Source organism: Thrips palmi, unplaced genomic scaffold (assembly GCF_012932325.1).
Source record: "Thrips palmi isolate BJ-2018 unplaced genomic scaffold, TpBJ-2018v1 HiC_scaffold_5, whole genome shotgun sequence".
Lineage (NCBI taxonomy): Eukaryota > Metazoa > Arthropoda > Insecta > Thysanoptera > Thripidae > Thrips > Thrips palmi.
The window spans coordinates 10,751,879-10,779,061 of record NW_023144632.1 but is presented as its reverse complement, the minus strand read 5'-3'; the positions used below and the strand labels follow the sequence as shown (position 1 = coordinate 10,779,061).

The 27,183-nt window shown below is 57.1% G+C and overlaps 5 protein-coding genes across 8 annotated transcripts; 3 read left to right on the top strand and 2 right to left on the bottom strand.

Moving 5' to 3' along the window:
- The first annotated feature begins 86 nt into the window (after positions 1 to 86).
- LOC117651014 (isopentenyl-diphosphate Delta-isomerase 1) lies at positions 87 to 2,013 on the top strand. 2 transcript variants are annotated; one of them, XM_034394715.1, is made up of 4 exons: positions 87 to 256; positions 339 to 421; positions 563 to 845; positions 947 to 2,013. In XM_034394715.1, the coding sequence occupies exons 3-4, from the start codon at positions 570 to 572 to the stop codon at positions 1,403 to 1,405; spliced, it is 735 nt and encodes a 244-aa protein (XP_034250606.1). In that variant the 5' UTR covers positions 87 to 256; positions 339 to 421; positions 563 to 569; the 3' UTR covers positions 1,406 to 2,013. The 2 variants fall into 2 exon arrangements, with proteins under 2 accessions (XP_034250606.1, XP_034250604.1); XM_034394713.1 differs by lacking the exon at positions 339 to 421.
- Positions 2,014 to 2,873: 860 nt separating this feature from the next.
- On the top strand, positions 2,874 to 5,555 carry LOC117651013. The gene is made up of 7 exons (XM_034394712.1): positions 2,874 to 2,975; positions 3,518 to 3,580; positions 3,658 to 3,809; positions 3,923 to 4,280; positions 4,373 to 5,076; positions 5,155 to 5,331; positions 5,417 to 5,555. The coding sequence occupies exons 1-7, from the start codon at positions 2,879 to 2,881 to the stop codon at positions 5,456 to 5,458; spliced, it is 1,593 nt and encodes a 530-aa protein (XP_034250603.1). The 5' UTR covers positions 2,874 to 2,878; the 3' UTR covers positions 5,459 to 5,555.
- Positions 5,556 to 5,715: 160 nt separating this feature from the next.
- Positions 5,716 to 15,254, bottom strand: LOC117651012 (lipase 3-like). 2 transcript variants are annotated; one of them, XM_034394710.1, is made up of 9 exons: positions 14,942 to 15,254; positions 14,693 to 14,766; positions 14,402 to 14,620; positions 9,075 to 9,263; positions 7,642 to 7,958; positions 7,025 to 7,271; positions 6,704 to 6,947; positions 6,482 to 6,621; positions 5,716 to 6,205 (listed from the first exon to the last, which is right to left on the bottom strand). In XM_034394710.1, the coding sequence occupies exons 1-9, from the start codon at positions 15,039 to 15,041 to the stop codon at positions 6,038 to 6,040; spliced, it is 1,698 nt and encodes a 565-aa protein (XP_034250601.1). In that variant the 5' UTR covers positions 15,042 to 15,254; the 3' UTR covers positions 5,716 to 6,037. The 2 variants fall into 2 exon arrangements, with proteins under 2 accessions (XP_034250601.1, XP_034250602.1); XM_034394711.1 differs by lacking the exons at positions 14,402 to 14,620; positions 14,693 to 14,766; positions 14,942 to 15,254 and adding an exon at positions 9,610 to 9,809.
- A 224-nt stretch (positions 15,255 to 15,478) lies between these two features.
- On the top strand, positions 15,479 to 16,457 carry LOC117651010 (U6 snRNA-associated Sm-like protein LSm3). Its single transcript, XM_034394708.1, has 3 exons — positions 15,479 to 15,683; positions 15,824 to 15,931; positions 16,021 to 16,457. Exons 1-3 carry the CDS (start codon positions 15,663 to 15,665, stop codon positions 16,198 to 16,200), a joined length of 309 nt encoding a protein of 102 aa, XP_034250599.1. The 5' UTR covers positions 15,479 to 15,662; the 3' UTR covers positions 16,201 to 16,457.
- On the bottom strand, positions 16,224 to 23,424 carry LOC117651008 (xaa-Pro aminopeptidase 2-like). Of its 2 annotated transcripts, XM_034394707.1 has the most exons (15): positions 23,275 to 23,424; positions 19,393 to 19,601; positions 19,120 to 19,299; positions 18,914 to 19,025; positions 18,705 to 18,824; positions 18,374 to 18,638; positions 18,165 to 18,297; positions 17,934 to 18,083; positions 17,643 to 17,856; positions 17,322 to 17,555; positions 17,193 to 17,234; positions 16,998 to 17,074; positions 16,825 to 16,920; positions 16,599 to 16,740; positions 16,224 to 16,482 (listed from the first exon to the last, which is right to left on the bottom strand). In XM_034394707.1, exons 1-14 carry the CDS (start codon positions 23,282 to 23,284, stop codon positions 16,621 to 16,623), a joined length of 1,962 nt encoding a protein of 653 aa, XP_034250598.1. In that variant the 5' UTR covers positions 23,285 to 23,424; the 3' UTR covers positions 16,224 to 16,482; positions 16,599 to 16,620. The 2 variants fall into 2 exon arrangements, with proteins under 2 accessions (XP_034250598.1, XP_034250597.1); XM_034394706.1 differs by lacking the exon at positions 16,224 to 16,482 and having other exon boundaries at positions 16,528 to 16,740; positions 23,275 to 23,423.
- Positions 23,425 to 27,183: the final 3,759 nt, after the last annotated feature.

The following is a 27,183-nucleotide window of genomic DNA, read 5'->3' as shown; positions in this document are numbered from 1 at the left end:
CTCTGCCCTCTGCTTGTTCACTAACGCCCCCCTCCTCCCGATCGTCGTCTGTCTCCTCACACACACACGCACAGCGCACAGACACACACAGACAGGCACGCGGAAAGCGAAAGCGGAGAGAGAAAAGAAGCAAGAAGCCGCGTGTGTACCCGTGTACTGTGCAGTACCGTGCTCTTGCCGTTCCTGTGAGGGAAAATTATGATACCTTCGCCTTCACGCCTCAGTCTGACTGAGACAGAGTTGCTGAGTGGTAAAAGTAAGCGTGAACCTGTTGACACGACGCGTTCTGCTGCATGTCACGTCGTCTGCTGCGATCTGTCGGCTTAAATTTCTTTCAGTTTCACTCGGCCTGTAGTTCTGTCATAACTCGATGAGCAGGGCACGTACGGCGGTGAAAGTTTAATTAAGTCCCGGAATCCAGGTAAAGACTGTCTAGTTTGAACAAACCGGGGTGCTTATTTCATTGTATAGCCCGCTCAGAGTTCTGTTTCTTTCATTTTTTTTCTCATAGTTTGCTTGTTATGAATGAATATTATTTTACCAGTCACACGTTTGTTTTCAGGTACATAATGCAGACTCTAGGAAGAGCCCAACGCTGTGTACATCAAGCGTTTTCTCGCTTGCTGTCCACTTCAGCCAGCAGGATGAACCAAATTCCTGTCGCATATTGGTTCGAAGACCAGTGCATCCTTGTCGATAAGGATGATAAAGTTATCGGGGAAGAAGGCAAGGCTGCTTGCCATACTGTCTCTCCTGATGGAAACCTTCTTTTGCATCGTGCCTTTAGTGTCTTCTTATTCAATTCAAAGGGTGATCTTCTGTTGCAAAAGAGAGCATCAACAAAGGTATAGCCAACGGTAGCATGTGTATTTCCTATGTTGTATTCTAAGATTATTCATTTATAATCTATTTAACACCTTGAATTTTGCCTTTGCGTGTGTTCTAGGTTACTTACCCTGACCATTACACCAATACGTGCTGCAGTCATCCACTTTCCACAATCCCTGAGGAGATGATAGAAAAAGATGCTCTTGGAATTCGTAATGCAGCTCAACGGCGTTTGCAGATTGAACTTGGAGTTCCACCTGAACAAGCCAAACCAGAGGACATGGTTTGGCTCACCCGTATTCATTATATGGATCGTGGTGATGGGAAGTTTGGAGAACATGAGATAGATTACATTCTGTTTTTGCAGAAAGACGTTGATGTTGATCCTAACCCAGATGAAGTTAGTGAAGTCAAATATGTGAAACGTAAGGAATTAAACAGCTTTCTTAACAGCTTGAATGACCCTGTTACTCCTTGGTTTGATCTCATTGCCAAAAATCAATTACCGACATGGTGGGATAATTTAAACCAACTTCATAAGTTTTATGACCACAAAACCATTCATAGATATGTTTAAATTCTGTTGCATTGTCTTTAAAAATATTAACATCAATATCTTGTATTATTATACCGTCAAGTGAAAAACATTGTTGGAAATCCCATTTATTTTGGAGTGCTGTGTGAATGTGTCTTCTATGAGTTTTGGTAAAAATTAATTTATGAAATGATAATGAGGGTTGAAAATGTTTTATTACAGAAGATGTGCTCCAGTTTCAAAAATATGTCCAAGAAATTATGGTAGGCCCTGGCACACTTTTCTAATTGTTTATCTCATTTGTCTACTTTTGCATCTGTATAATCTTTCCTAGTCATGCTTAGGTGCCAGGCTACTTGCAGACATTCCTATCTTTCATATCCAATAGCTTTTCCACTTTTTCCATGTTTGTCTTTTAATTTATTGTTGCTAAATTGTTCCTGGTATTTTATTTTAACTTTTAATTTTCTGATTGCTTCTTAACGTTTTCTGTGGAAATAGAAATTTGGAATTGAATACTTTTTTGTGATTACCAAATATTCAGATGATGTACCGGGCTGCTGTGTTTAAACTTCATTTCACAATGGTGTTTGTTCACTTTTAATAAAGATGCAAGAGTTATTTTAATTCTTAGCTTTATTACACCTTTACTTGTTTGTACCAACAATTTTCATTTTCCTTCACCATCCCTCTTCCATGAAGTAATAATAGATTATAGTAGGGAAGTTCTCCCACCGCAAGTCTCACAATTAACTATTAAAATCAGGCGGTGTGTAATGTTTTGCGAGGGCAAGCAGATACATACAGCCGACGTTGGCACTTCCCTGCTACCCAGGTGCAGTCCGTGCAGTGAGCACTCTGGAGCAGGCTGACTCTATTGACTCACCTCGTCGCGGCGCAAACGTTCCGACGTACGCACCGGATCTGTTTTGAAACGCCGCCGCCGCGACGCTCTCCGAATACCGGGAATTAAATGGGAGGGGGGAGGGAGGGACAATGCCAACCACGCCGATGAATCGGTTCGCTTTGACGCCACGGGCAGCCTGGCTTCGCGACACGCACGTTCCTCAGAGGGCATCAACTCCGCAGGACCTTTCCCGCTAAATGTTCGCCGTCACGTTAGGGAAGTAAGCAGAGGCGTGCCGAGCTCTGCCACTGCACTCTAACGGCACTCCGCTCCGCACCCCGCGGGACTTCCCCGGCCACAGCTGATCCGGCGCGCGCTCTTGCTTGGAGCCAGGGCCCGTGGGACGTGGTGACAGCGCGCAGAGTCCTGCAGGACACCTCTGCTTTCCCAGCCTCCAGCCCTACGGTCGAGGACGCGATGGGGTGGACGGACACACGTGCCGTTTTTCCGAATGCCTGGCCGCGACGTCGATGTCGCCACGGCGCGGCACGGCGCGTCACAACACAGTCGATGCAACTGCGTGAATCACGGCCCAGCGCGCGGCGCGCAGCCTTTGCTCTATATATACGACGGCTGGAGGATGCTCGCCACTTCTGGAGCGGATAGTCATGGCGGCTGGAGCGGCTGCAGCGGCTGCAGCCTTGTTGTGCGCGGTGGCGCTGGTGGTGCGCGCCGAGGCCCACGGCGTCGCCTTCGTGCGGAAAGGTACGTGTGTGTTTGGGCAGGGCCACCAGGGCCATCGGGGCCACCAGGGCCATCGGGGCCACCAGGGCCATCGGGGCCACCAGGGCCATCGGGGCCACCAGGGCCATCGGGGCCACCAGGGCCATCGGGGCGCGCGTCCGGTTGTAGGTGGGGCGCGCTTGGCGCGCTTGGCGCGCTTGGCGCTCGAGCAGCCGCCCTCCTTGTCGCCATGGCGTCGCCTCGCCACCGAGCCGCGGGGCAGGGCGGGACCCCACTCTGATCTCGAAGTCAAACGAGGCTTTGGAGCGAGGTGCGATGGTCCATGCTAATGGGGCTGGTCTTACAAATCTTACGAGGTGGCCGTGAAAAATAGCTGCCGCGATAGCTGCTCATGTTTTGCAAAGAGCCTTATGCATATGACAGCTTGCACGCATCATGCGGGCTCCACTGCTCGAGGCATCGGCGATTTACTGTTTCAGTCTTTTCTTTCGGCGGTTTTATCTTTACCCCTGACCCAGCTAGAAAAGGAATGTAATTTGCTAATTTCGAACCACGTTTTTCAGGTGAAGGGGCGCCATGGGGCCAATATTTCAGCCCTGGTTTTGGAGGATACTACACAGTTGATGGTAAGTCCCAGCGTTGAAAGTGCGTCGAAACTCCATGTCATTCAGTCGGACTTGAAGGAGATGTTGCTTTTGGACAGACTTCCGGCCAGAGCCGCAGCCGGTCGTGCACATCCCCGTCATCCCAGTGCAGCCGGTGCACTACGAGACCTTCGAGGGTGTCGACGACCAGCAGCAGCTGGTGCAGGGGCCTGACTACGACCAGGCTACTCAGGGGCCCGACTACGGCCAGGTGAACAATCAGCGGGGCTATTCAGCCGCGTAAAAAAAAATCCCATTCAAGGATGAATTACAACACTAAAGTTCATGATGCATCTTCTATAAATACCGCTGTCCAAATTCCAGATTGCCCAGGGCCCCGATCTCAGCCAGATGACCCAGGGCCCTGACCTCAGCCAGGTCACCCAAGGTCCCGATCTAAGCCAGGCTACCCAAGGCCCCGATCTCAGCCAGGTGACTGAGGGCCCGGAAGAGCCACAAGTCCAGGTCACCACCACCGGGTACTACCCCCGGCCCGACGTCCCGGACACGCAGTCCACCAACGAGCCCGACGACGTGCAGCAGTACACCACGCCGTACCCCACGACCGCGTACCCCACCGCGTACCCCACCACCGAATACCCCACGACCCCTTACCCTACGACAGGATACCCAACCACCGACTACCCTGCGACCACGGACTACCCGCACCCCACAACTTGGAGTGAGTGTCTCCGCGTGCGCGGCCTCGCCGCATCGCCGCATCCAAGTGGAACCAGCGCGATTGACATTGACACGTCCTTTCTCGGCTTGCAGGACCGCGGCCACAGCCCGGGGCGTGCCAGGCCAACCCAGCCGCAGCAGGGTACCCTCGCGGCACGCAGCTTCTGTGCACCGTGGAGGTGTGCCCTTCGAGTGGCGGCATCAAGGGCGGTCATCGGGGTGGTGTCAAGGGCGGCGTCAAGGGCGGCGTCAAGGGGGGCTACCACGGTGGCTACCAGGGCATCGCCCTCGGCGTCAAGGGCGGCCATGGCGGCCATTCCCTCGCCACTACCCTCGTGTGCAGGCCTTTCAAGGGCTGTGACGAGCCAGTCCAGACGACGGAGACTCCCGAGTACACCACGCCAGGATATACAGTGCCGGAGTACACCACTCCTGCGTACACCGTCCCGGAGTACACGACCCCGGCGTACACCGTCCCGGAATACACCACTCCCGAGGCGCCGGTAGAAACTACCCCGGCCTACATCGTCCCCCAGTACGTGTTCACGACGACGCCAGAGCCCACGCTGCCGCCCCCGCCCCCCACCCCGCCGCCAGGCGTAAAGGGCGGCCACCGCCCCCACGTCCCCGGCGTCAAGGGCCACCGCGGTGACGTTGGCGTCAAGGGCGTTAAGGGCGTCAAGGGCGGGTCCCACCAGGGATGGGCGCCGGAGATTCCGGACATGTGGTCCGAGGGCGTGAAGGGCGTCAAGGGCAGCCGAGGGCACACTCCCAACGTGCCGGCGTACGGTTTCCAGGTACATGAATTAGATTTCCTCTCAATTGTGAACTGACGTTGGACCCTGCCACCACTGTACGCACTGCGTTCTTTTCAGTGGGGTGACCTCGGTTCCGACATGGGCATGCAACAGTGGGGGCTCAAGACTCACCCGAGGCCCTCGCGACCCACGGGCGTCAAGGGTGGCTTCCAGGACACCCAGGACACTCAGCAAGTGAAAGGGCGCCCCCACGGCGGCTATCAATTCGGCGGGTGGGGCCACCAGGGCTACCAGGTGAGGAACCGGCTAGTCGGGGGAGCATACCCCGGCGTGCCCTCGAATAAATATCCACGTTTCTTTCTTTTGTGTGTTTTTGCAGGGTTCCGTCCAGGATACGCAGGAGGGACTCTACATTCTGTGAAAATAGTGTCTTCTCGAGTACTTTCAAATACCTCGCAAATACCGCAACAAAACAATCAAGGCTGCCAATTCTTAAATTATAAATATTTATTGACGAATTTCTGTTTGTTCCTTTATTTTGAATGTGCCAGGTGCCCGCCGCCTGATGCGCTAAACTTTTCGCACGGAGATACTCCCCCTTTCTTCCCGTCAATCCTTTTTGGCCCGTCCCGTGTATTTTTTTTAAAGTCAGAAAATAAGAAAGGAAAAAGGACTGCATCCGTGAAGCAAATTATTTTATTCACAATTTGTACAAAAAGACTACAGTAAAATCGAGTTAAATATTAGGGTATTAGAGTGGGATCACAGACAAACTTATTCAAATCACAGATATGCGTCTTGTACTTGGTCTTCTATACGAATAACGCGAGCACCGCCATCGCGATAAAGTGCAACAGCATGAGTCAATGGGGAATTTAAAAGGGACGTTGTCAATCCGCTGGAAGAGGCGCATGACATACAGGCGCGATGAGACGAGGGACAACATATCACAGACTGAAAATGGAACTTCAATATTTGGCCCGTGCTAGTGCGCGACGCGCTACGTCCGAACGGGGAACGAGGATTCCTTCAAGTCGGCGATGAGCTTGTTGTAGACAAGCGGCACCACGTCTTTGGCCCAGACGAAGTCCAAGTGCGTCCAGAGGGGGTCCTTGACGGCGTCGCAGCTCAGCACGTTGGGCAGCTCGGAGCACAGCTTCTGGGCGTCCTGCATGAACACATTCCACGCTACAGACAACGAAGCAGAGCAGCTGGGGGGACTCGCGCGCGCGCAACAGCGCCTGATGGGCAGGCAGCCCAACCGACTCAAGTGCGCCCCGCCCGACGCGAAGGCAACCCAATCGGCGCCCACGCACCGCGGTACGGTCAAAGAGCGAGGCGCGTCATCGGCTAGGACCACAAACGAACCTGCGCTTTTCGGGGTGGGGAGCGAGAAAAAGAAAGTCGCAAAATGCGGCTTCGATCCCGGAGCCTTCGCGCTTACCGTCCAGTCCGCCAGGTGGTCGTTCATGCCGTAATACAACCGCGTCGGCAGGTTCACGTTGCCCACGTTGTACTTCGGGGGCGCGGCGCTGCCGTAGCGGCGCAGGTTCTCCGCGTGGCCGTAGTCGTACTGCTGGAAGCCTGCGCGATGAAACCGTTGAGCAACTCGTTCAGGGACACCGGCAGCACCGCCAGGGCGACGGCGCCACGGCGCGGGCCTCACCTTGCTTGAGCGACTGCGCGAAGTGGTCGATGTTCTTGAAGGACGTGCCGCTGGGCGTCCTCGAGATGATGTAGGGCAGCATGGTCTTGTTGAACTGGGCGTCGTTGCGGCCGGCCAGCGCGGCGATGAGCCCCACGCACAGGGACTGAGTGATGCTGCCGTCCGAGCAGAACACCTCGCCGGCGGTGCGCAGCGCGGCCGTGGAGGGCAGGAACCGGTGCGTGTGAAGCATTCTGGACATTCTCTGCCGGATAAGGAGAGAAAAAGGTTACTGAGTTTGTCGGACTAGCCTTCGGCGAGACGGAGCGCATTGCTGCCCACCTTGAGGGCTCCGCTGGCGTGCGCCAGGGCCCGCCACGCGTACGACCTGGAGTGTACCAGGGCGGTGGCCGGGCCGAGCGCCGTGAACATGGTCACGTGCTTGGCGACGTCGGGCCGCTCCGACGCCATCACGAACATGATGGTGGTGCCCATGGAGAAGCCCACGTACTGCACCTGCTGCTGGCCGGTCTCGCGCACCACGTACTGGATCGTGGCGGGCAGGTCCAGGACCGCGTGCTCGTGGAACCTGCGAAGGGAGCGAACGCCGATGAGCAGAGGTCCCCGCCACACAAGGACGCTGCAAATGCGCTGTTAGGCCGTGTAGGTTTGGCAGCGGTATCCGCTGCGCGCCGCGCACTGCTGGGTCGGAGGTCTGTAACGCCTGTGAGGTAGGCCACCCTTGTGTCCCGCGACACACCTCTGTGCAGACGGTGGCCTACCTCGCGCCTGCGAAGGCGCCGGGGGCAAGGCAGGCCACCGTCTCCACACCGGTGTGTTGCCGGGGCTCGTGGCCTACCTCGCAGGCGCTTTAGGCCGCTAAGTCAGCAGTCCCTGCGGTGCGGGGTGCCGTGGGGAAATGGCCCGCAGCGCAGGGCTGCAATTTGATCGTCACTTACGAGAAGTCCCAGAAGGCGTCGTCGTGGGGGCTGAGCGTCGTGTGGTTCAGGCAGTACGTGTTGCCGCGCACGTTGAGCAGCCACACGTCGAAGCCCTCGTCGGCCAGCAGGAAGGCCAGCGCCTTCTCGGGGCCGGCCACCAGCCACTCGGCCGACGTGGACAGCAGCGGGTGGGCCAGGATGACGGCGGGCCGGCGCACGGCTTCGCGCTGGCTGGAGCCAGAGCCCGGGATGCGGTGGATGCCCAGGATGTAGCCGTCATCGGTGGTCACGTGGTGTCGCTCGGCCGGGTAGCCGTAGTGCTGGATCAGCCCCACCTGGAAGCAGAGCAGCGCCGGGAGCGCGGCGTGAGCGGAAACGCCATCCTTGACCTCGGCGGCTCGCCGGCCCACGCGGCGCGGAGTGCGCGCGTCACTCTCGACAGGTCGCGACGCAGCGCGGTGTTGCGAGTGCGACTTGTTTTGGTCCACTATCGCCACTATCATCCGCGCGTGTGCGTTTCATTGTCGCAAACTGCGATGCACACTGCGAAGGCCACGGCCACGGACGGCGCGCGCCACCGCGTCACCGCCCTCCGCACCGCGGCCTCGACCAGCACCAGCGCGAACAAGATCGTCGAGGCCCAGTTCGGCCAGCACCCTCGCTGTGAGTCACCCCGCCGCCGCATGCACACCTGCACTATCACTCCAACCATCGGGGACCATCGGGGAGCAAAGGCCGCTCGCGCCTATCGCCGGCTTGCCGCTGCTTGCCGGTGCGTCCGAAAAGCAGCCGCCTCAGCTGCGCGGGCCTTGGTCGCCTTGGCCGCCTTGGCGCGGGCTGCGTCCGGGCAGTCGCCAGTCGGGATGGCGGCGCGGCCGGTGCGGCGGCAAGGCGCGCTCGAATGGGCGGGAAAATGCCGCCGGGGCCGCCAGGGAATGCCGCCGCTCCCATTAGCAGCACGCCAGCCACACCAGACGCGGCGGCGCGTTTCGCAAGTTCGCACGGTGACATCAGCGCGAGGGTGTTGTTGTTGTGCTCCGGACATCGAATGGCAGTGGCGCCGGAAAAAGCCGCAAAATCAGTGGCACGCACTTGGTACCGACGACGGGCTGCGAGGCTACCAAGGCCTGCCGGGTCGCTGGCCCGGTCGCTGGCCCGGCCGCGCTAAGGCAGCTAAGGCAGCCCTGACCCACTTCGCCCTGCTTCACCCACTGGGAATCCGCCCATTCGGTCCATTCGTGCCGAAATGAGCGGCGTTCTCTCCGCGCCGCCTCACCACAATTTACATCTATCTTCGGTGATAAGAGGGCCGCTGCAAGTTCGGCACGATCAAGTCTTCCGGCCGGCGATAAAGAAAAGAAAACGAAAACACGCCAAATCCAAATGGTGCCGATTCCGCGACACCAGAGCCCCTCTCCTTGGCGGCGGGTGGAATCCGTGGCAATCATTACCGGGTCCAGGTCCAGGAGAGGATTGAACGGCCTGCGCCGCGTCAGGTCCGCGGTCGGGCCCTCCTTGGACAGCAGGTAGGCGGACCACATGAGGCGGTCGGCGGCCAGGTCCGACTTGGGGTCGGCGGCGAGGGACACGGCGGTGCCCAGGAGCACCACGGCGAGGAGCACCTTCACCACGCCGGCCATCTGCAACAAACAGAGAGCATCAGCGGCATCCTAGTCTACCTTAGGTGGGCGACCGCAGACGACCAGATAACACTCGGCGGGTACACTCAGCTGCGCACCTGCGTGGACAGGCCGCCGCGGACACCTGGGCGGCACTTCTAATATCAGCTGCGTGCCCGTGGTGGCCTGCGCCAACGCAGGGCCGGGACCAGGCCATGAAGAGACGTCGTGTTCCGACCCCTCGCCCGAGACCCCTCGAGACCCCTTGCATCCCTGTTTGACGGCCCCCGTCGGTGCAGAACCCCCAAGAAGGCCAGCAAGAGCTAGTGCCTGGACTCTTCACGACCGATCCGACCCAACGACCTACCCAGCACAGCGTGGCGATGACGATGAGGAACACGAGGATGAGGTAGTTGTCCATGTCGGGGGCAACACAACGCGCACTGACACTGGCACAGCTGGCGACGACCAGTCGACACGCGCCCGGCGATAGCGAGGAGGGAACTGAGGCCGGCAGACGGACACAGTCCGCACTGCGCGCACTGCGTAGCGCCGAGCAGCGCGCGGCCGGCCGCCCAGTGCAGCCCAGTGGCACACAGTGGCAGTGCAAGGAAAGCCCTGGTCGCGGAGCACCGCGCAGCCTGGAGCGGCACCTAACCTAACCTGCGCCAGGCTATCTGGACTGTCTGCCCGCCGGTCGTAGGAGGGGAGGGAGGGCGCCGGAGCGTGGGACTTCCCCCGGCTGGCATGCCGCATGGCCGCGGCCCTATGCGCACCCTGCGCGCCGCGGACCGTGGGCCAGGCCCCGGACCAAATAAGAACAAGGATATTGGGCCGAAACAGCAGGCGTGGCCGGGATTGCCCTCCAGGCGAGGCCACGACAGGGACTAACTTCTAAAAGGCAGCGAACAATGATTTGGTCGTCCAGCGACTTCCTCCAGGTGAGAACTAGTCGAACTAGCAACTAGCGTACAGTACCACTGCGAGCGAATCGCACGACGACCGGCAAAGAATCTTCCAGCAAAAGCGGCATGCGGGGACGGAATGATGTTTTAAGAGCGTTTGCGATTGCCGTCTTCCCCGTCATTTGGAAAACGTCACACTTCTGTATCCATCGGACATAACAGCGTATCTACTGTAGGATTCCCTATGAGCATACGTTGTTATGTCGGATGACCACTCACTTCAGTGTCCGCAATTGAACAACGGGCATCCTCACCATCGCGGTGAAAGTTCGACGGGGATTTGCAGCGTGCCAAACAAAGTGCGCCCTTCTGCCCTGCGAGAAGCAGATGGTGGTCGCGACGCCTGGATCGAGGATCGAACAAGGAACTTCGATCTGATCGAGAGAATCACCGCATTATCGACCAGTCATTTCTCCTCGGGACTAGCTCTAGTGGGAGGATTCAGTGACAGAAGGGGCAACGCACGCGTCAACCCCCGGCACCCACTGCGCCCCTCCCTCACGGCATTCCCAGTTCCCAGCCGCCCCGACGTACCGTGCTGCTGGGAATAGTCGAATAGCCGCTGTTCCGCGTTTGCTCAGCTGGGCCAACAATGCTATCACCGCAGGCTGGGCTGGCTGGAGGGACGCACCCGGACGCACACTCGCGCTCTTTCCCGGTGGACTGGCGCGGACTGCCGGGCTAGGCCTGGGCCAGACTGCGTCGAGGACGGTCGAGGACTGCTGTGGAGGTGGGCCTGGGCTGAATGGACGCGTCAAGTCGTCAAGTCGCAGCAGGTCTCGCTCCGTCCGCTGCTCCACTCCACCTGGGCTTTTAAAAGCCGCGGCCGGGAGGCGACCGCGGCGCGAGTCCGACGAGTCCGATGTCCGAGTCCGGCGGCTCCAGGGCGTTACAGTGTGACGCGGTGCCCGGTGGTGATAGCCGCGGCGATGACGGGGACGCGTGCAGCCCGCGCCACCCTGCACCGCCGCACCCTCTGTGCGTGCTTCGTTTCCGCCCAGGACGCGGCATACAGGACATGAGCCCCGTCCCGTTTGAGCCCCGACCTGAGCCCCAACCTGAGCCCGGGTTGAGCCCCGACCCAAGCCCCAATTTTCAGAGCCCGGACTGAGCCCCGACCTGAGCCCCGTTTGAGCCCCATTTGAGCCCCACTTGAGCCTCGGGGCAATAAATCATGCAAAAATGTGTGGTTTCAGGTCGCGGGGCTCAAATGGGGCTCAAATGGGGCTCAAACGGGGCTCAGGTCGGGGCTCAGTCCGGGCTCTGAAAATTGGGGCTTGGGTCGGGGCTTGGGTCGGGGCTCAACCCGGGCTCAGGTTGGGGCTCAGGTCGGGGCTCAGACCATCGGGGCTCAAACGGGACGGGGCTCATGTCCTGTATGCCCAGGACGCCCCAGGAGAGCGAGAGAGACAGAGCGACGAAGCGCTGTCCAGAGTGGCTCCGCGAGGGCGAGGAAACCGGCTCGGGACGCCGAAATGACCAACTTTTGCCGCACTGCTCAACTAGGGGTGGGCGACTCAGTGTCGGTGACCTGTAGGAGTAGAGATGCCGCGCACGTGCTGGAATGCGATCCGGCGAATTTGACGGCTGTCCGGAATGTTTCTTCCCTAAGGCGTCGTTAGCTGGGCAGCCAACTGGGTGTCCTTGATGGCGAGCGAGGTCGGGAGCGGCACCAATTTTCAAGAGGCACATTATAAGCCACTTACTGGCGTCCGCGACGTCATGAGCACTTTTGTTTTCCAATGATTGTTTTGAAAGTCACCAAAACTAATTATTGCGGCTGACCCAAACGCTGTGTGCACAATTAAATCATTTTTAGCAGATGATACCTTCACACTTGAAACATACTTAAAACTACTATACACAAATGAAGGTGTCAGCGTGCTTTTACTCTCGAGTCCAGAAACCAAGCGCGTATCCTAACAATATAATAGGGGCTGGCGGCCGGGGCGGGCTGGTGCGTGTGGCTTGCAATGAGGCGCAGCCTGCGCGGAATTCGACAATCCCTCCGCGGTACAGCGCCAGCGGCACCGGGCGTCAACAATGGCACCTCCTCCTCGCATTGACAATCCCTCCCCGCCTGCCACGGCGCGGAGTATCGCGCAACAATGCCTCCCGATTCGGCCCGGCCTGGGGCGCTCGCTGGGGCTCGGCGGCGTGCGGTGCAAGCCACAGCTCGGCACGGCTAGTACCAACACCGGCCAGCTCACTCGGGTCTGTGTATTTTGTTTCATACACAATTTTAAATACTATCTTTGGAATGATCCCGCGTACTACCCCGTATAAGAAAACCAAACGAGTATCATCTGCTTTCATTAACGTTCGTTGAATGAGATTTTTTACGTAGTTTTTAATTCAAGGGTAGTTTGGATTGTTTCCGTCGTTATCGAACACCTGCAACCACTCGAACGAAGCGGACGCCCCATAACACTTGAGACCATTTGCGTCCTATGAAAGTTTGTTGCAGACTTCGCTGATTAGCGTTTTTGGACGAGTAGTGGCCCTGCTGCTGATATATTAAGGAAATCATTCCCTGCCGAAGCTGCGTTGTGTCGATGGCGTCAGCGCGGACACAAGGGCAATGCAAAATCCATCGATTCTACGTCGAACCGATGTCGTTTCGAACACCTAATTCTGGCTGGGCACTAACTAAATGTCACGATGCGCCGCACACTTCGACACCACAGCGAGGTACACATGCTTAACACCTGCAGGCACTCGAGAGCCCGTGCAGTATCAAGACGGGCTTTAGTTTTTCAGTCAAAATAGAACTCAACGCTACCCGCCCGCGTTGCCCGAACGTCAATGGCATCAACGTCGTTGGCACGTTCAGTGTATTGACATCGAGACCGACAGTTCGTCCGAGCGCATGCGCATCGCCAGTAAGAGGCGCCGTGGCCGTCGCGGCCGTCGAGGGAAGTCCACCGAGCACCCGACAGAGTGGCGTCTGAGATTATGTAAAGAACTTTAAATCAGGCTCGGATAAGTGATGTCAACAAAATGGCTATGTACAATATTTATTAATAAAATTCGCGATTGGACAGAAGCAAGAGGCAATAAGTTTCTCTTAAAATTTCAGCAGAAACAAAATCTCCTCATTAATCTGAATCATCATCTGAGTTGTGCTGATGCGTTCCTGCCGCCTCTTCTGCCTCTCCTTTCATTCGAGCAAGGATCTCCTTGGCTGGGTTGAACACCCCACTTGTCTGGGCATTACAAATATAACACCTTGTTGATTTCTTGTAATGTTCAAGAGCACATTTTTCACAGAAATAATGAGTACACCTGTGGAAAGAGAAGATCAGTGATGAGAAGAAACAAAATAATGATGTTTAAGTTCAAATTTTGGTCTGGGTAGGTCTTACTTGGTGACTATGGGGTCTTTAAAACTTTGTCTGCAAATAAAGCACTTGAAAGGCAAGTTGTCCGAATCGTCAGCAATTTCATACTTGTGGGGATCATCATCATCATCTCCATAAGTTCCATCCACCATTTCTCTCTCAAGTTGCCACCCAAATTTGTAGTCAGATCTGTCATGGAGGAACTTGCAACTGTCTGCAAACATTACATAAACAAACAAATTCACAAATCGATTCACGATAATGGCTTTTTGCTATTCTTGTTTTGTTATTATGAATTTAAATAATCAAACATGGCATTACCTCCAAAACCACAATACCCAGTCTCTTTGTAATCTTTACAGATATCAGGCTGATAGTCCCATCGCACAGTGGACCTTAAATTTGAGGGTGCACGGATAGGGCCTTTCCGAACCTGCCATAAACAAAAAAACAATTATAAGAGAATATAAATCAGTAGGCACAAATATTGTAAGTGAAACATATTATTATGTAAAGAACACTTGCCATTCCACTCGATGCATTCCCCTGAGCTGTATCTCGTTTTTCATAAAACTGCTGATAATTTTGCATTCCTCTATATATTTTATCATCTTCTTTACCTTTTAATTCCTATATATAAAATAAGTGATTGACAAAACACAACAATTGGGTAAGGTTTATGATATGAAGTCCTTTGTGATTTCCTCCTACACACATTTACTGTGAAGTATGATCCCATAAGTGGACAGGATGCTGTCTACAAGTAGGAACTAATACTCCATGGTGAAAGTATTGAAGGAAAAAGACCCCTTCCAACAATTTCTATTCTACTTGACAAAGAACTGTGAAATACCTTATTGATTGCCAACGCCCGCTCAAACTGAGCCTGGGCATCACGATCCTTTTCTGTTTCAATTTCTATAGTTGCTGTAGCTCCCATGTCACTTGGGCCAGTTGGGCCGGTGTCTCGCTTCGATTTATACGAGACTAACACAGCTTCATGATCTGAAGAATCACTGCTGTTATCACTGTCAGATGCTTTGACTCTCTTCTTCTTTGAGGCATTAGCAGTCTGTAAAATGGTACAATTAAATTTAATGTGATGGTAGAAACTTTATTACGAGCAATGAGTTGAGGTACTCACCGATTGAACCAACAAGTTGGTTTTTAATCTTTTCTCCTTTCTGACAACCGTGGGTTTTTCTTCTTCACTGTTTCCTGTAAGAAACGTCATTCAAATGTTAACATTAAAGGGTATTTTATGGATGACACGTTTAGATAACGTTAGGCAAAGTGACTATAGGATCAACAACATAACCTAAACATAACCTAAGCGCCATGTTAGATTGCATGAACTGAAAGTTCACCCAACTGAAGTATAATGTCAGCGTACCTTCACTTTCTTCACTGCTCTTCCGACGTCGAACCGCTTGGTTCTTACGCTTTTTAAACGAAAAAGAGCAGGTTTGTTTCTGTTCGCTTTCATCCGCCATTTTTGAGGTACTTTGACAGACAGATGTGCAAGGTGACAGACCGAAACTACCTTCAATATTGAGCTAAAGATAAAGAATTTTAAATCTTCCGATTGATTTCAAAATAAAACTTTTTGGTCTCGTCAAAATTAATAAAAATTAAGTAATCTTGAGGGTTTTATTAGCCGTTCAGTTCTGCGCTGAGCTATGAAGTCTGACTCGCAGTGGCAGTGGCTGTACTGGAGAGCAAAGTAAGTGTGTGTGAGTGGTTTTATTCGCATTCGAAGGCGTCAGAGCGCGACACCGTCGGCTGTGACGTCACCATGGGACCTCTAGACTTGAAAGCGTCAAAAAACGCAAAGAGCCTAAAACTGGGTTAAGTGAAAGGCATTTTCACAATACTGGTGACTTAGATATTTATATGGAGAGTGTTTTAAAGTGACAAAGCGAAATAAGAAAGTGAAAATTGTGTTGGGGTTAGTCGCCACAGACCTCTGGAGTAGTTCCAATAGCGCCCATCACGAGCAGATAGAGCGCGCTGAGCTTTGCCTTCGAATGCGAATGAAAAAGCCGACTGAAGATTAGTTTGATTATCTTTTGACAGTTTTTCTATTTGATTTTGACCCGCCCAATTAATTCATAATGGCAGAGGAGTCAGAACAGGTATGGGATCTGATATTTTTGTGGTTTTTTACTTTCCAAATTTGTACTTTGAAATTTACTTCTTGGAGGTTATGTCTGTACTCTAATAGATAAATTATGATGAATATAATTATTAATTTGTATGATTTGTGTCCATTTAGGTTCCGAACATCGCAGTTAAAGAGCCCCTCGATCTCATTCGCCTGAGCCTCGATGAAAGGATTTATGTGAAGATGAGGAATGAAAGAGAACTCCGTGGGAGATTGCATGTAAGTCCTGTTTTATTCATCAATGCCATTCTTGTTGAAGCAATATACAAGTTTTCTTTATTTGATTTTGTGTTTTCCCCTGGATGTAGGCGTATGATCAGCACTTAAACATGGTCCTGGGAGATGCTGAAGAAACTGTTACAACTGTAGAAATTGATGAAGAAACATATGAAGAGGTATACAAGACAACTAAGCGAAATATCGCCATGCTTTTTGTTCGAGGCGATGGAGTCATTTTAGTTTCACCACCTATGAGAGCTGGATTTTAGGCCTGTATTCAATGGAATTTCACTGGAGGTTGATGTCTTTTCTTGATTACACAATTTTCCTAAGTTTCTAAGTTTTTTGATCTCATCCATATCATTGGGCTTATTAACATGCATTTGATTTTGTAAATTTGGTACAATTTTTTCTTTTGACGATGTCTTCTGTTGGGTTTTAAGTTTTCTAATAATAACTTCCAGCACTCTCAAAATGTTTATCTATTCGGTAATTTGATATATTAAACTGCATTTTCTTCTTGAGAGTATATTCTGATCTTGTTTCAATTCCTGTGCAACAGATAACTCGTCTGGAATAAGTAACATACACTACACTCAGTCTTCGTACTTTAAAAACAGCTGAGTTTTAAAGCAATTTAATATAGAACTAGTTTATGGCACTCAACATGGGATTTATCCATTACTAAATCAACAGTATGGCTGTGTTTGTTCTAGTAGCCATTTGTAGACTTTCTGCTTGTTTTGGCGAAGTAGTTCAGGTCCAATTGAAATTCTTATGCGTTGGTTATACAGATTCAGCCACTTCAACTGGAAACATGGGCAAAACAGAAGCAGTTCATTATTAAAATTTTTGTTTGAGTGCTAAAAGTGTTACCCTACACACATACACACCTCTTCGGCAGACAGAAGTTTAGTATTTATTAGCTTTCTGTCATAAGGCACCAAAGTAGTTGTCTCAAAAGTTAGGAACTTTGTTGCAGTTTTATACTGTGAAATGCGAGAAATGATAATTAGTGGTTTGCAACAGGATGCCATTTCTCTCTTAGAATGTTGACAATACTCACCATTACTTCTGCTGGTACCACTTGCACTATATTCTCCAATCTCATGCCAAAATCGTCTTCACGATAGTAGCCGGGCTCTGTCAAGAGAAAGCTTCATTCAAAAAGGATATTTTTCTAGGTCCATTGAAAATTTTTATATCTGTCAGGCAACTTAAATACTGTAATATTAAGTTCACTCTATTTTAAATGTGGTACCTTGCGATCCAAAGAAATTCTCTCCATACTCATAATCAAAAGCTGTACAGAAAACAGAAAAACAAAAATGGTTTCATGCAACAAATAATGATCGATTTGAACTCATTCGGTTCGGAGCCGATGCCTTACACTCGTGCACGGTGAGGAAGTGGCCAATGCCGTGGGTGGAGCCGTGGCCGTACTGCAGGCCCAGTTCAAAAAGAGGCCGCCTGAGCAGCACCTCCAGGTTCTGCATGGTGTAGCCCTTGGGGAACTTGACGGAGGCCAGGTCGATGCAGCCCTTGAGCAGCCGCGTGTACACTTCCACCTGCACGGCGCTGGGCGTCCCGAAGTGCACCGTCCGCGTCACGTCCGTGGTCCCCTCTGAAACGAGCGCGAGCAACGTGAGCCACGTCCAGGCCGACGAGCCGACGACCGGGCCTGTGTCTGTGTCTGTGTAGGCCTACCTACCCGAGAACTGGCCGCCAGAGTCCACCATGAACAGCCCGTTGGTGGTGATGCGCAGGTTGGTCAGGTTGCTGGGCTGGTAGTGCGGCAGCGCGCCGTTGACGCCGAACGCAGCGATCGTGTCGAAGCTGGGGCCGTGCGAGTTCTCCTGCTGCCAGCGCAGCTTGTCCAGGGCCTCCACCACCATCTGCTCGTCCCAGTACTTGCCGGCCGGAACCTGCGGGCCGCAGAACTAGTCAGTAAAGCCTGGCTGGTCCACGTGGTGGCTCGATTAGACGAGCGTCCTCAACCCACCTCTTCGGACAAGATGGAGAGCATTTCGACGAGGGCCACGGCGTCCTTGACGTGCGCACGCTTCATCCCCATGGCCTCCACCTGGTTCTTGGTGGCCTTCATGTACAGCACGGGGGAGGCGATGAACACGACTCGCTTGTTGCCCGATGCCTGTTGGCAAAGACGAAAAGCGGGTTGGGTTTCGCCTGCTGCGTCGGTTGGGTGGCCTACCTAGACTCGAACTTGGCGCACCTCCCCCCTCACGGCGGTGTAGAGCTTGTAGCTGGCGCCGGTGTGGTAGACGACGGGCATGGTGAGAGCCACGCTGTTGCGCGTCGCGGCCAGGGTGGGCAGCTTCTCCCAGATGTCCTGGTGGTCGTGGATCCTGCAGACACGTTCCAGCCGGGGGTCAAAGACTCGGAGCTAGACGACTGGGGGGACTTCCCTGGCGCTCGACTCACTGCGTGCTGATGTCCGGGTCGCAGAGGTGGTCGCGCACCGTCTGCGTCACCTTGCTCATGGGCAGGAAGACGTCCATGGAGACGGCAGCCTTGTCGTCGACGCCCAGCACGACGTAGCACCGGAACACGGGCGTGTACGGCACCTCGCCGCTGCGCAGGTTAAGCAGCCAGGCGCAGTCGTCCAGCGCGGACAGCACGAGCAGGTCGTTGCCGGCCGCGCGCATCGAGTCGCGGACCCTCGCCACCTTGGACTGCCACGACTCGCCTGGGGGGCAACAAGTCAGTCAAGCGTTCCTTGGTGGTGTCCTTAACGTTTGGAATCTTTGCACACCTGTATATTTTGGGGCCAGAGGTACGATTGGTGTATCCGGGTAGTTGGGCTTCTGGGGCCCCCATGCCTCGTCCACCAAGTTGCTCTCGATTGCCCGGAGGCTAGGCCCAGACTTGGAACCTAGATCCCAACAGAAGCCATACAATTACAACAGTGAAAAACAAACAAACAAACAAACAAACAACAACAACAGGATGAAGAGAACGTACTCAGGTAGTTCTGCCAGGTGGTCCAAAGGGAGTAGGACACCATGCGGGGGTCGGCGCCGATCTCCGACGTCGCGTCCACGTTATCCAGCAGCCACTTCTCGATGCTCGGAACCTGGGCACACAAATGGGGCGTTGTAGGGACGGCCCTGCTCGCCGACGGCCTACTGGGCCTTCCCTCCGCGACTACGCCCCCACTGTCCACTCACCCCGGCCTCGCCCTTGCGCATCAGCGTCCAGCCGCAGTCCATCTCGCGCACGGCCTGCACCCAGTACCGCGAGTCCGTCCACAGCAGGGCCTGGGTGCGGGTCACCACCAGGTCGCCCAGGCTGCCCATGAAGCCCGACAGCCACTGGCGCCGGTGGTCGGGGGTCGCCGTGTACTCGCTCTGCAACAAGTCCGTGCAGTCACTACTCCCTGCCGCGGGCCCGGCCCGCCGAGAGGCCCGCCCGGCCGCCGGCACGGAGTAGTTCCGACATACCCCATGCTCGTCGTCCGATGGCACGATGTAGGCCGCGACGTTGTTCGCGGCCATCAACTCCCTGAGCTTGCTGAGGCGCTCCGAGGTGTCCGTGGCGGTGGGGCTCGGCTGGCAGGGCTCACCGGAGGGCGGCATCGCGGACGCGTCGCTCTGCGTCGACACAGGACTGGCGACTGCCGTGGCCAGCGCGGCCAGCGCGGCCAGGAACCCTGGAAAAGGTGCATACGGCGTCAAAGTGGGGGTGAAACAATCAAACAACTAGCAAAATTCTGGGAAGGCCCGACCGCAATAGAGCGAAAACCACCAACTTCAATCAGCACGTTAATGGATCGGAAATGGTTGTTTCGGGCGGCACAGACTGCGCGGGCCTCCAGCTGTCCATGCACGTCGATCCTGTCCCTGTCAAACTCGCGAGCGTTCGGAATCTCTGTGAGAGACAGGGGCTGGCGGCGGGCTGGGGCGGAGCCTGGAGCGCGGCCTCAGCATGGCCAGGCACCCCAGGCACGGCCGGCCGGCGCGATGGCCTCGTTGCCCATCAAGCGATAACGGGTGGCTCATCTCGTCACCGAGAGAGACGGGGCGAGAGGAGAGGGGCTGCCCGCCACTGCCCGCCAGCCACTGCTGCTGCCCGCCGGGCTCGCGGTCAGGACCAGGCCCACCCTCTATATTGGCTGCGAGTTGCTCTCTTCACGTTTTATAATTACGATTCTTTAATTTCATAAAATAATAATTAGATGCGTATAAAGTAACTTTGACGAAGAGTGCTTTCAACCACCCTACCGGAATTCTCATAGGCTGGTGTGTGTCAAAGGTCCAGGGACGGAAAAAGGGTCCCCGCCCTCCCCTCGTTCCGTGTGCGTCGCTGTCGCTCGCAGCGTGTTTCATCTCAACGACCCTTTCTGTTTCTGCTCTCCCGAACGCGCTGGTGTACGCGAAGCCGCGAAGCGCGAGGGGGGGGGGGACCGCAATTATCACGGCATTCTCGGGGCTGCCGAGAGTGTGGGGTGGAGGTCGTGACGGATGGCCGTACGGGGACGGCGGGACGGCGGCGCGAGGCGAGGACGGCCCACCACGTATCCGCGTGGAATGAACGAATGAACGCTACCGCCGCCACATTTCCAGAAGTCGCGCTTCCCAATGAATGGATTGCGGCGCGGCGGGGCCCAGACCCAGAGGCGGGGCCCAGAGGCGGGGCCTGGTCGCGCAGCTGCTCGCCTCGCTGGCCTGGCTGGACACTGGACCCCCGCCGCGCCTCTCAACCATGGCCGTCCTCTCGGTGGCGGAGGTTGCGCCCGGCTAAGCACCCGACGGTGACCGGCGCGTTCGGCTGTCGTCCCCACGATGAGGCTCTCGCCACGCCGGACGGCCTGCACGGCCGGCACGCGACTGGCGGACTACAAGCGGGACTCGGCACGCGGCGCGCAACCCAACGCCGCGAATGGCGGTCAAGCCGTCTGCCGTTCGACCTGCAGCGAGTCAGCGCGCCGCGTCCGGCCAGGGCCAGGCCAGAGCCAGCGGAGCCACGGCCACGGCCTCCAGGGTCTCGTCGGCCGGGCCGCCACTGGCCGCCACGCTCGGCGCGGCGGGCAAGGCGCCAGGCTGCGGGCAGGGCCCGCTGACGAACGCGACGATTCGGCGAGCCGGGGCGGAGGGTCGCAGGGTTGGCCCACGACGTCGACGCCGTTCCGCCGCACACATGACGTCGTTCTGGTCTCGCAGGCGCGCGTTACACGTGTTACACGTGTTCGTTACGAGTTGCCAACTTGGCGTATCAGTGACGCGGAGCCGCGCGGAGCCGCAGCCACATGGCCGCCCTCGAGGCCGCCCTCCCGCGGGCTGCTGCTGCCCTGCTGCTGCCCTGCTGCTGCCCTGCTGCCCCCAGTGGTCCTGATTGCCCCCGGGGCACCGAGGGGACGTGGGGTGGGGACACCCCGCGATGCCTCGTGCTGGGCGCCGCAGTCGCCTCGCTGCACAGTTTCCGTCTCGCGGCGTGGGGGGAAGCGCCCCGCCCCGCCCCGCCCCGCCCCGCCTCCCCACGCCCTGCCACGCGCTAATCGGCCGGTACACGGCGGGTAGTGTTGCGCCATCAGGGGGCTGGAAACTTTCGAGTCGCTTAGCGCTTCATGCCGCTCTCCGCACCTTATAGTTAGTTCTCTGTCACCGGGGAGCAGCCGCAGCCCTGCGCGGCGCGCACCGCGCGGCACCGCGCAGCACCGCGCAGCACCGCGCAGCATCTTCCGTGCGCCACTTTGCGTCGCCTGCGACGCCCCGTTCGAGATTTTCCCGGTGGTGGCGTCCCGCGGGCGGGGCGCGGGGCCAGCACCCCTGCCTCCTCCAACACGCAGTGAAACTACTCCGCGGAGGGGATGAGACAGCCGGGGGGAGAAAACTTGTTGTCGCCACAAATGCTGGCACGTGGAAAGAGCCTCACGTGGCAGGCGGCGCGCCGCGGCCGAAAGCGCCTCCCGAGCTGCTATGGAAAAGGGGGAGAGCGGCGTGCGCCCACGCCGTCCTTGATTGCCAACAGTTTCCGAGAACATGGCCTTATGTATCTGGAAAGAAGATGGCGTAAGGGGTAATATCTCACTATTTTTGTGAACAGAAAATATGAATACCAATGAATATTATGAATACCAGGAATACTGCAACTGAATACGAATAGGCACATTTGTCCAAACACAAGTAAACATCAAATGGTACTTTCACGTTCAAGCCAGACCGGGTTCACCACTCGCTCTACAGGGCAGTGTTCTTCGATGCTTCCTCTCGCATTTGCCTCACAGTCTATGCCTGCAAGCAATACCACATTGCGCGGAACGGGCAATCCCGCTCGCGCCACTGGGTAGGAGTACCGTCCTCACGCGTCCGAGACCTCACCTGTCGGGCGGACGCCGCCGGCCCATGGCAGTGCCAGGCATCGCCCCAGCGCCGCCCGGCCCGGCCGTTTAGGGAGCTCGTCCCGGCCGCTCAGCCTCTAGCTTACGACCGGGCCGGCCGGGGTTCGGCCGGGGTTCGGCCGGGGCCCGAGGGCTTGCGTGCGGCGCAGATGGGGGTGTGAGCCTCCTCCATAGACCCCTGTACCCCGCCGCCTCGCTTCGAATGCAAGGGTTGCCATGACCGTCGCGACTCGCTCAGCTGCGCGTGCGTACTGCGTGTGTCATCCGAGGGAAAAAGTGAACAGCGAGCCGACAGGGACAGGCAGGCGGACAGGCAGACGGACAGGAGTACAGTGGGGAGCCTGAATGTGCGTAGTACACACAGTCCGGACGCGCCGTCGGACGTGCTCCGTGAGAGTAATGATTGGCCGGCATGGGTTGGTGGTCGAGGAGGCGTCTCGCGATGGGCTGGCCAGAATGCGGCCAGTTTACGCTGACAACTCTCCGGTCACGGTTTTAAGTCCACATTCCGAGTGGCATGGCACTCGAATCAAACACAGCAGTACCATTGGGTTGTCCTTCTCCGGACGCGGACCCTGCATCATGTTTTGGAGCTCTATGCAAGAAAATACAGTGTCCGAAAACGCGTCTGAGTTCTGGTCCGCGGGGGCGCCGGCCTGCTTCGTTGGGGAGTTTGCGAACAGAGCGAACGCCACAAGTGATTGGCACGGCTAGTATTTGCACTACACGGCGACTGAATCAACGCGGCGACGGCGGGGCCGCGGGGGCCGCGGGGGCCGTGGGGGCCGCGGGCCCGCAACAAGCAATCTAGCGAATTGCGGTCAGTCGGGCCGGCCGCAAAGGACCGCCACTGTACGATTTGCCGCCAATCAGCACACCGCTAATCCAAAACAATGGGCGTCTTATCGGCCTCGCTGCCTCCAATTAGTGCTCCGTCGCGCCCCGATAACTCGATCTGGATCAACCAGGATCACGTTGTACTCACAGGCCCGCATGGCGCCGAATGTGTCCGCGGAATCCGCGGCGCTGGTGTCGCGTGGCGGTCGGGCGCTGCCAAGGCACTGCAAGGCACTCCAGGGCGTCGGGCCTGGTCGGCGCGGTCACACTTCGGGCCGCGAGTGGCGGAGTGGCGGGCCTCGCAGCGCCTCCCCCTCTTATAGGCTCCGGTTGGCGCGCGGCCGTCCGTGCCGTCCGTGCCGTCCGTGCCGCCCGTGCCGTCCTCGCCGCTGTGTTGGTGTGCGCGTGTGGGTGCGCGTGGCCCCGGCTACAATCGCGCGACGAACCGTTCGGAACCGGAGACACAGTCAGCGCCGCCGCGTACGCACGGCACGGCACACCTTCGCGGAATCGTGGCGGCTTCGGGCGGTGGCCTCGCGGGGGGCGGAGTGGACGCACAGCGCGGCGCGGGGAGCACTGCCGAGATGGACCTGGCGGGGACCGTCCTGGTGGCCCTGCCCCGGCCGCCCCGGCCGGAGGGGGAGGTGGGGAAGGCCTTATCTTTCGCACGCTTCGCGCCGCCTCGGCCGCCGGCGCGGCACGGTGGGCACGGCACGGCACGGCACGGCACGGCACGGCGCGCGATGGGGTTTCTCTTTGATGGCCTCGTCCTCGCGGCGCGGCCCCGAAAGCCCCCAGCCACAGCCCCGTGCCGCTGCCACCGGCCGAGCAGAGTCATTCGCACCTGGCGTCGCCTTGGCGTCCACCCGGCCGTCACAGCGCCAGCCTCCCCGAGACTGGCGGTCCAGTCGTAAACGCCGAGCCTCGCCGAGCCTCCTGCTCTGTTCCTTCTGCCTCTTTCGCCCCGCCGCCCCGCTCGGCCGTCCGCGTCGGCAGCCCGTCGACAGTTCGTCTCGTCTACACAGTCAACCAACACGAGCCCGGCGGCAACTGCGCTATCGCGTCTTTGGCCGGCAGCATTTTCTTTCGGTACTTTCACCGCCCCTGTCCGCCCGGCCGTCCGCCCGGCCGTCCGCCACTGGAGAGTGTTGGCCGGCGGTCCATCGCGGCGGCCGGCCGGACCCGATAGGCCGAGGCATGGAGATAAGAGGGGTCGGAAGGTTCCACATTCCGCACGTGTCCGTGTGGGCGCGGTGTGGGTCGCGGTGGGGGCGCGGTGTGGGCGTGGGGACCAGCGCCATCAGCCAGGGGTCTCTGAGGCTCGGCTTCCGGCCCGGCTAGAGAGGCTGCGGCCACGTTGTGAGGAGCGCGTGATTGCAAGCGTGAGATGCCACCCTCGGCCCGCCCGTCACCTATGACCCTTGTCCCGGCGCCGCTGTCAAGAGCGGGGCGGCCAAGGCGGCCTAGGCGGCCGCGTGGAGCCGAGCCTCCAAGGTGTCCTGCAGATTTAGTGCGCCGCTGTCGCCGTTAGCGTTTTTCTTGTTTGGCAGGCGCGAGGGCAGGCGCCTCGCCCTTCGCCCTGGCCCGGCCAAGGGCCCGGCCCTCTCCCGCCTCCGCCTTCGCCCCGGCGGCCCCAGTTTAAACTCGACCCGATACATCACCGTGCCGACTTCGCGTCCCCCCCCTAATTCGGCCGCGGGCTTAGACTAAATTGTTTGAGGACGATCGAGGAAATGAATTTTAAGAGGATACATTATCTGGTCGATAAATCCGATATCTGGCTGCGGGCCTGCGGGCCGCACTCGAGTCTCGCCGGAAATGGCGCTTCGCTCCGGCGCGGCCTCCAGGGCGGCCCGGCGCGGCCCGGCGGGCTTGGCGCGGTTCGCCACGGCCCGGCTGCAAGCGCTGCAAGCCCTGCTGGCGGCCGGGAAATGTCTCGCCTGACGTTTCCAAATGGCCGATCATAGAGTGCGAAGCGGGCGAAGCGGGCGAGGCGGGCGAGGCAGCAGTGCGGCGCTGTCGGCGCTGCTTCTTCTCACAGACATATTCTCGGTGATGGCGTCGCCGAGGCTTCAGCCTCGTCGTCGGAGCTTCGCATGTGGCGATGTGACGGATTTTACGCTTCAGGGCGCTCCAGCAGGTCCAGCCACGCCCACTCACTTGGTTCTCAGTAAAGCCAATGAGGTATACAGTATTTTCAAAATCGATTTCGGACTGACTTTGAGAATGTTCTCTCTCTCTCTCTCTCTCTCTCTCTCTCTCTCTCTCTCTCTCTCTCTCTCTCTCTCTCTCTCTCTCTCTCTCTCTCTCTCTCTCTCTCTCTGCAAATCGTGCTCCCCAGACGTGGTGGTGATCTTACAACCTTCCACTTCCATGCCCCGCCTCGGTACGCGTGGCTGGCTCGCATCACCAATTATCAGTGACAGGCTCGAGTTTGTTTTTAAAATATCGCGCTGCTCCGCTGGCTAGGCCCCTTCAAAAAGGAGAGCCCCCTCGGCCGCCGGGCGGCTGGTGCGGCGCCCAGCACACGGCCCGCGCTAACGAATTGAAAACAGAGGCAGCGCTTTTCGTCTCGCGGCGAGGCGAGGCGAGGCGAGGCGAGTCTGGATGGGCGGAGTGGAGCAGCCTGGCGCAGGCCCTTTGCCGCCCGCGGCCCGCGGCCAGGCAACCCGCCGCGCGCGCGTGTCTCGGCGCCTGCAGCGGCCTGCTGCCCGGGCGCTTACAGCCGCTTACAGCGCAGCAGCGGCATCGCCCCGCAGGCCGTGGGCCGGCTGGGCTGGGCTGGGCTGGGCTGGGCTGGGCTGGGCTGTGCTAAGCTGAGCTGGGCTGTGCTGGGCACCCAGACAGCTCCACCGGAAGTTTTCCCGAGTTCCGCAAAGAGTTGCCTGCTGCCCCTCCGAGGCGCACTGCGGGCGGCGCGGCATGGCAGAGGTGCTCCCAGTTCCTCATTTCACGAGCGGATCAGGCAACTGCAGGTCTTCGCACAACAAACTTTATTGAATGTCAGTCTGTTCCACTTATTCCGCGTCGTGCATTTTTGCGTACCCTTCGCGGCGAGGCGTGCTCCGGGGTGCCGTCGTGCACTGCCCAGTCGCGCTCCAGCCTCGCGTCGAGCGCTTCTATTTTCTCGCGCGAAATGACCGCGAAGGCCAGCTCACTGCTCTCTCTCTCTCTCTCTTCCTTCTTTCTCTTCCCTCTCGTGTAACGTTATTCTTTCTCCTGAGGTCGTGTAGTCCCCGTGCCGGAGTGTGCGTTGGTGCGTGTGCGCTCGGGCGTGGGTTTTCTTTCTGTCGACCGCTCGCTTAAAATTCAGTTTAAACTTTGAAGTATTTTCCCCTCGTGCATGACCCCGGCAAGTGGCCCGCCTCGCCCTTCCGCACCCCGCCCCGCCCCGCCCCGCCTTCTCATGTATATCTTTGTCGTCTCCGGGGAGGGATAAGGGGTTGGGGAGCTTTACCCAAGGCAGGTAATTACCCCACAAACACACGGGATGAGAGCCACGGAAATGTTTACACGTGACTGTAATGTAACACAATGCTGGCGGGCACGCACGCGGCCAGGCCGTAAGGTGAGCCGTTGCAACCAGACCAGAAACAAAGCGAAAACGTGAAAAAAAAACCGAGGTACTTACTTTATGCATGACAATTTCAGGTCAATTTTGGTAGGTTTTTATTTAAATAAAAAAAATGACTTTGGCAACTTAAGGTGCACTCTGACTGACTGTAAACCGACCCGCGCCCCCGAATTTTGGGTTGGAGCAGAGATTCTCCACCGGTGAATTCCTCTCTGGCAACTGGGTGAAAAAAAGGCCAAAATCCCGTTCTCACCCGTGTTCGGGTTGTAAAAAGAACTATACCTTCGGTCAGAGGACAAAGTGCCAACACGTCGGCGTCACTCCAAGCACGTCTCTCCAAGCGCGACTCCCTAAGCGCGACTCCCCAAGCGCGTCTCTCCAAGCGGAGCGCGCGTCTCTAACGCTCTTTTTTCCAAGCGCGTCTCTCTAAGCGCGACTCTCTAAGGGCGTCTCTCCAAGCGCGTCTCTCTAGGCGCGTCTCTC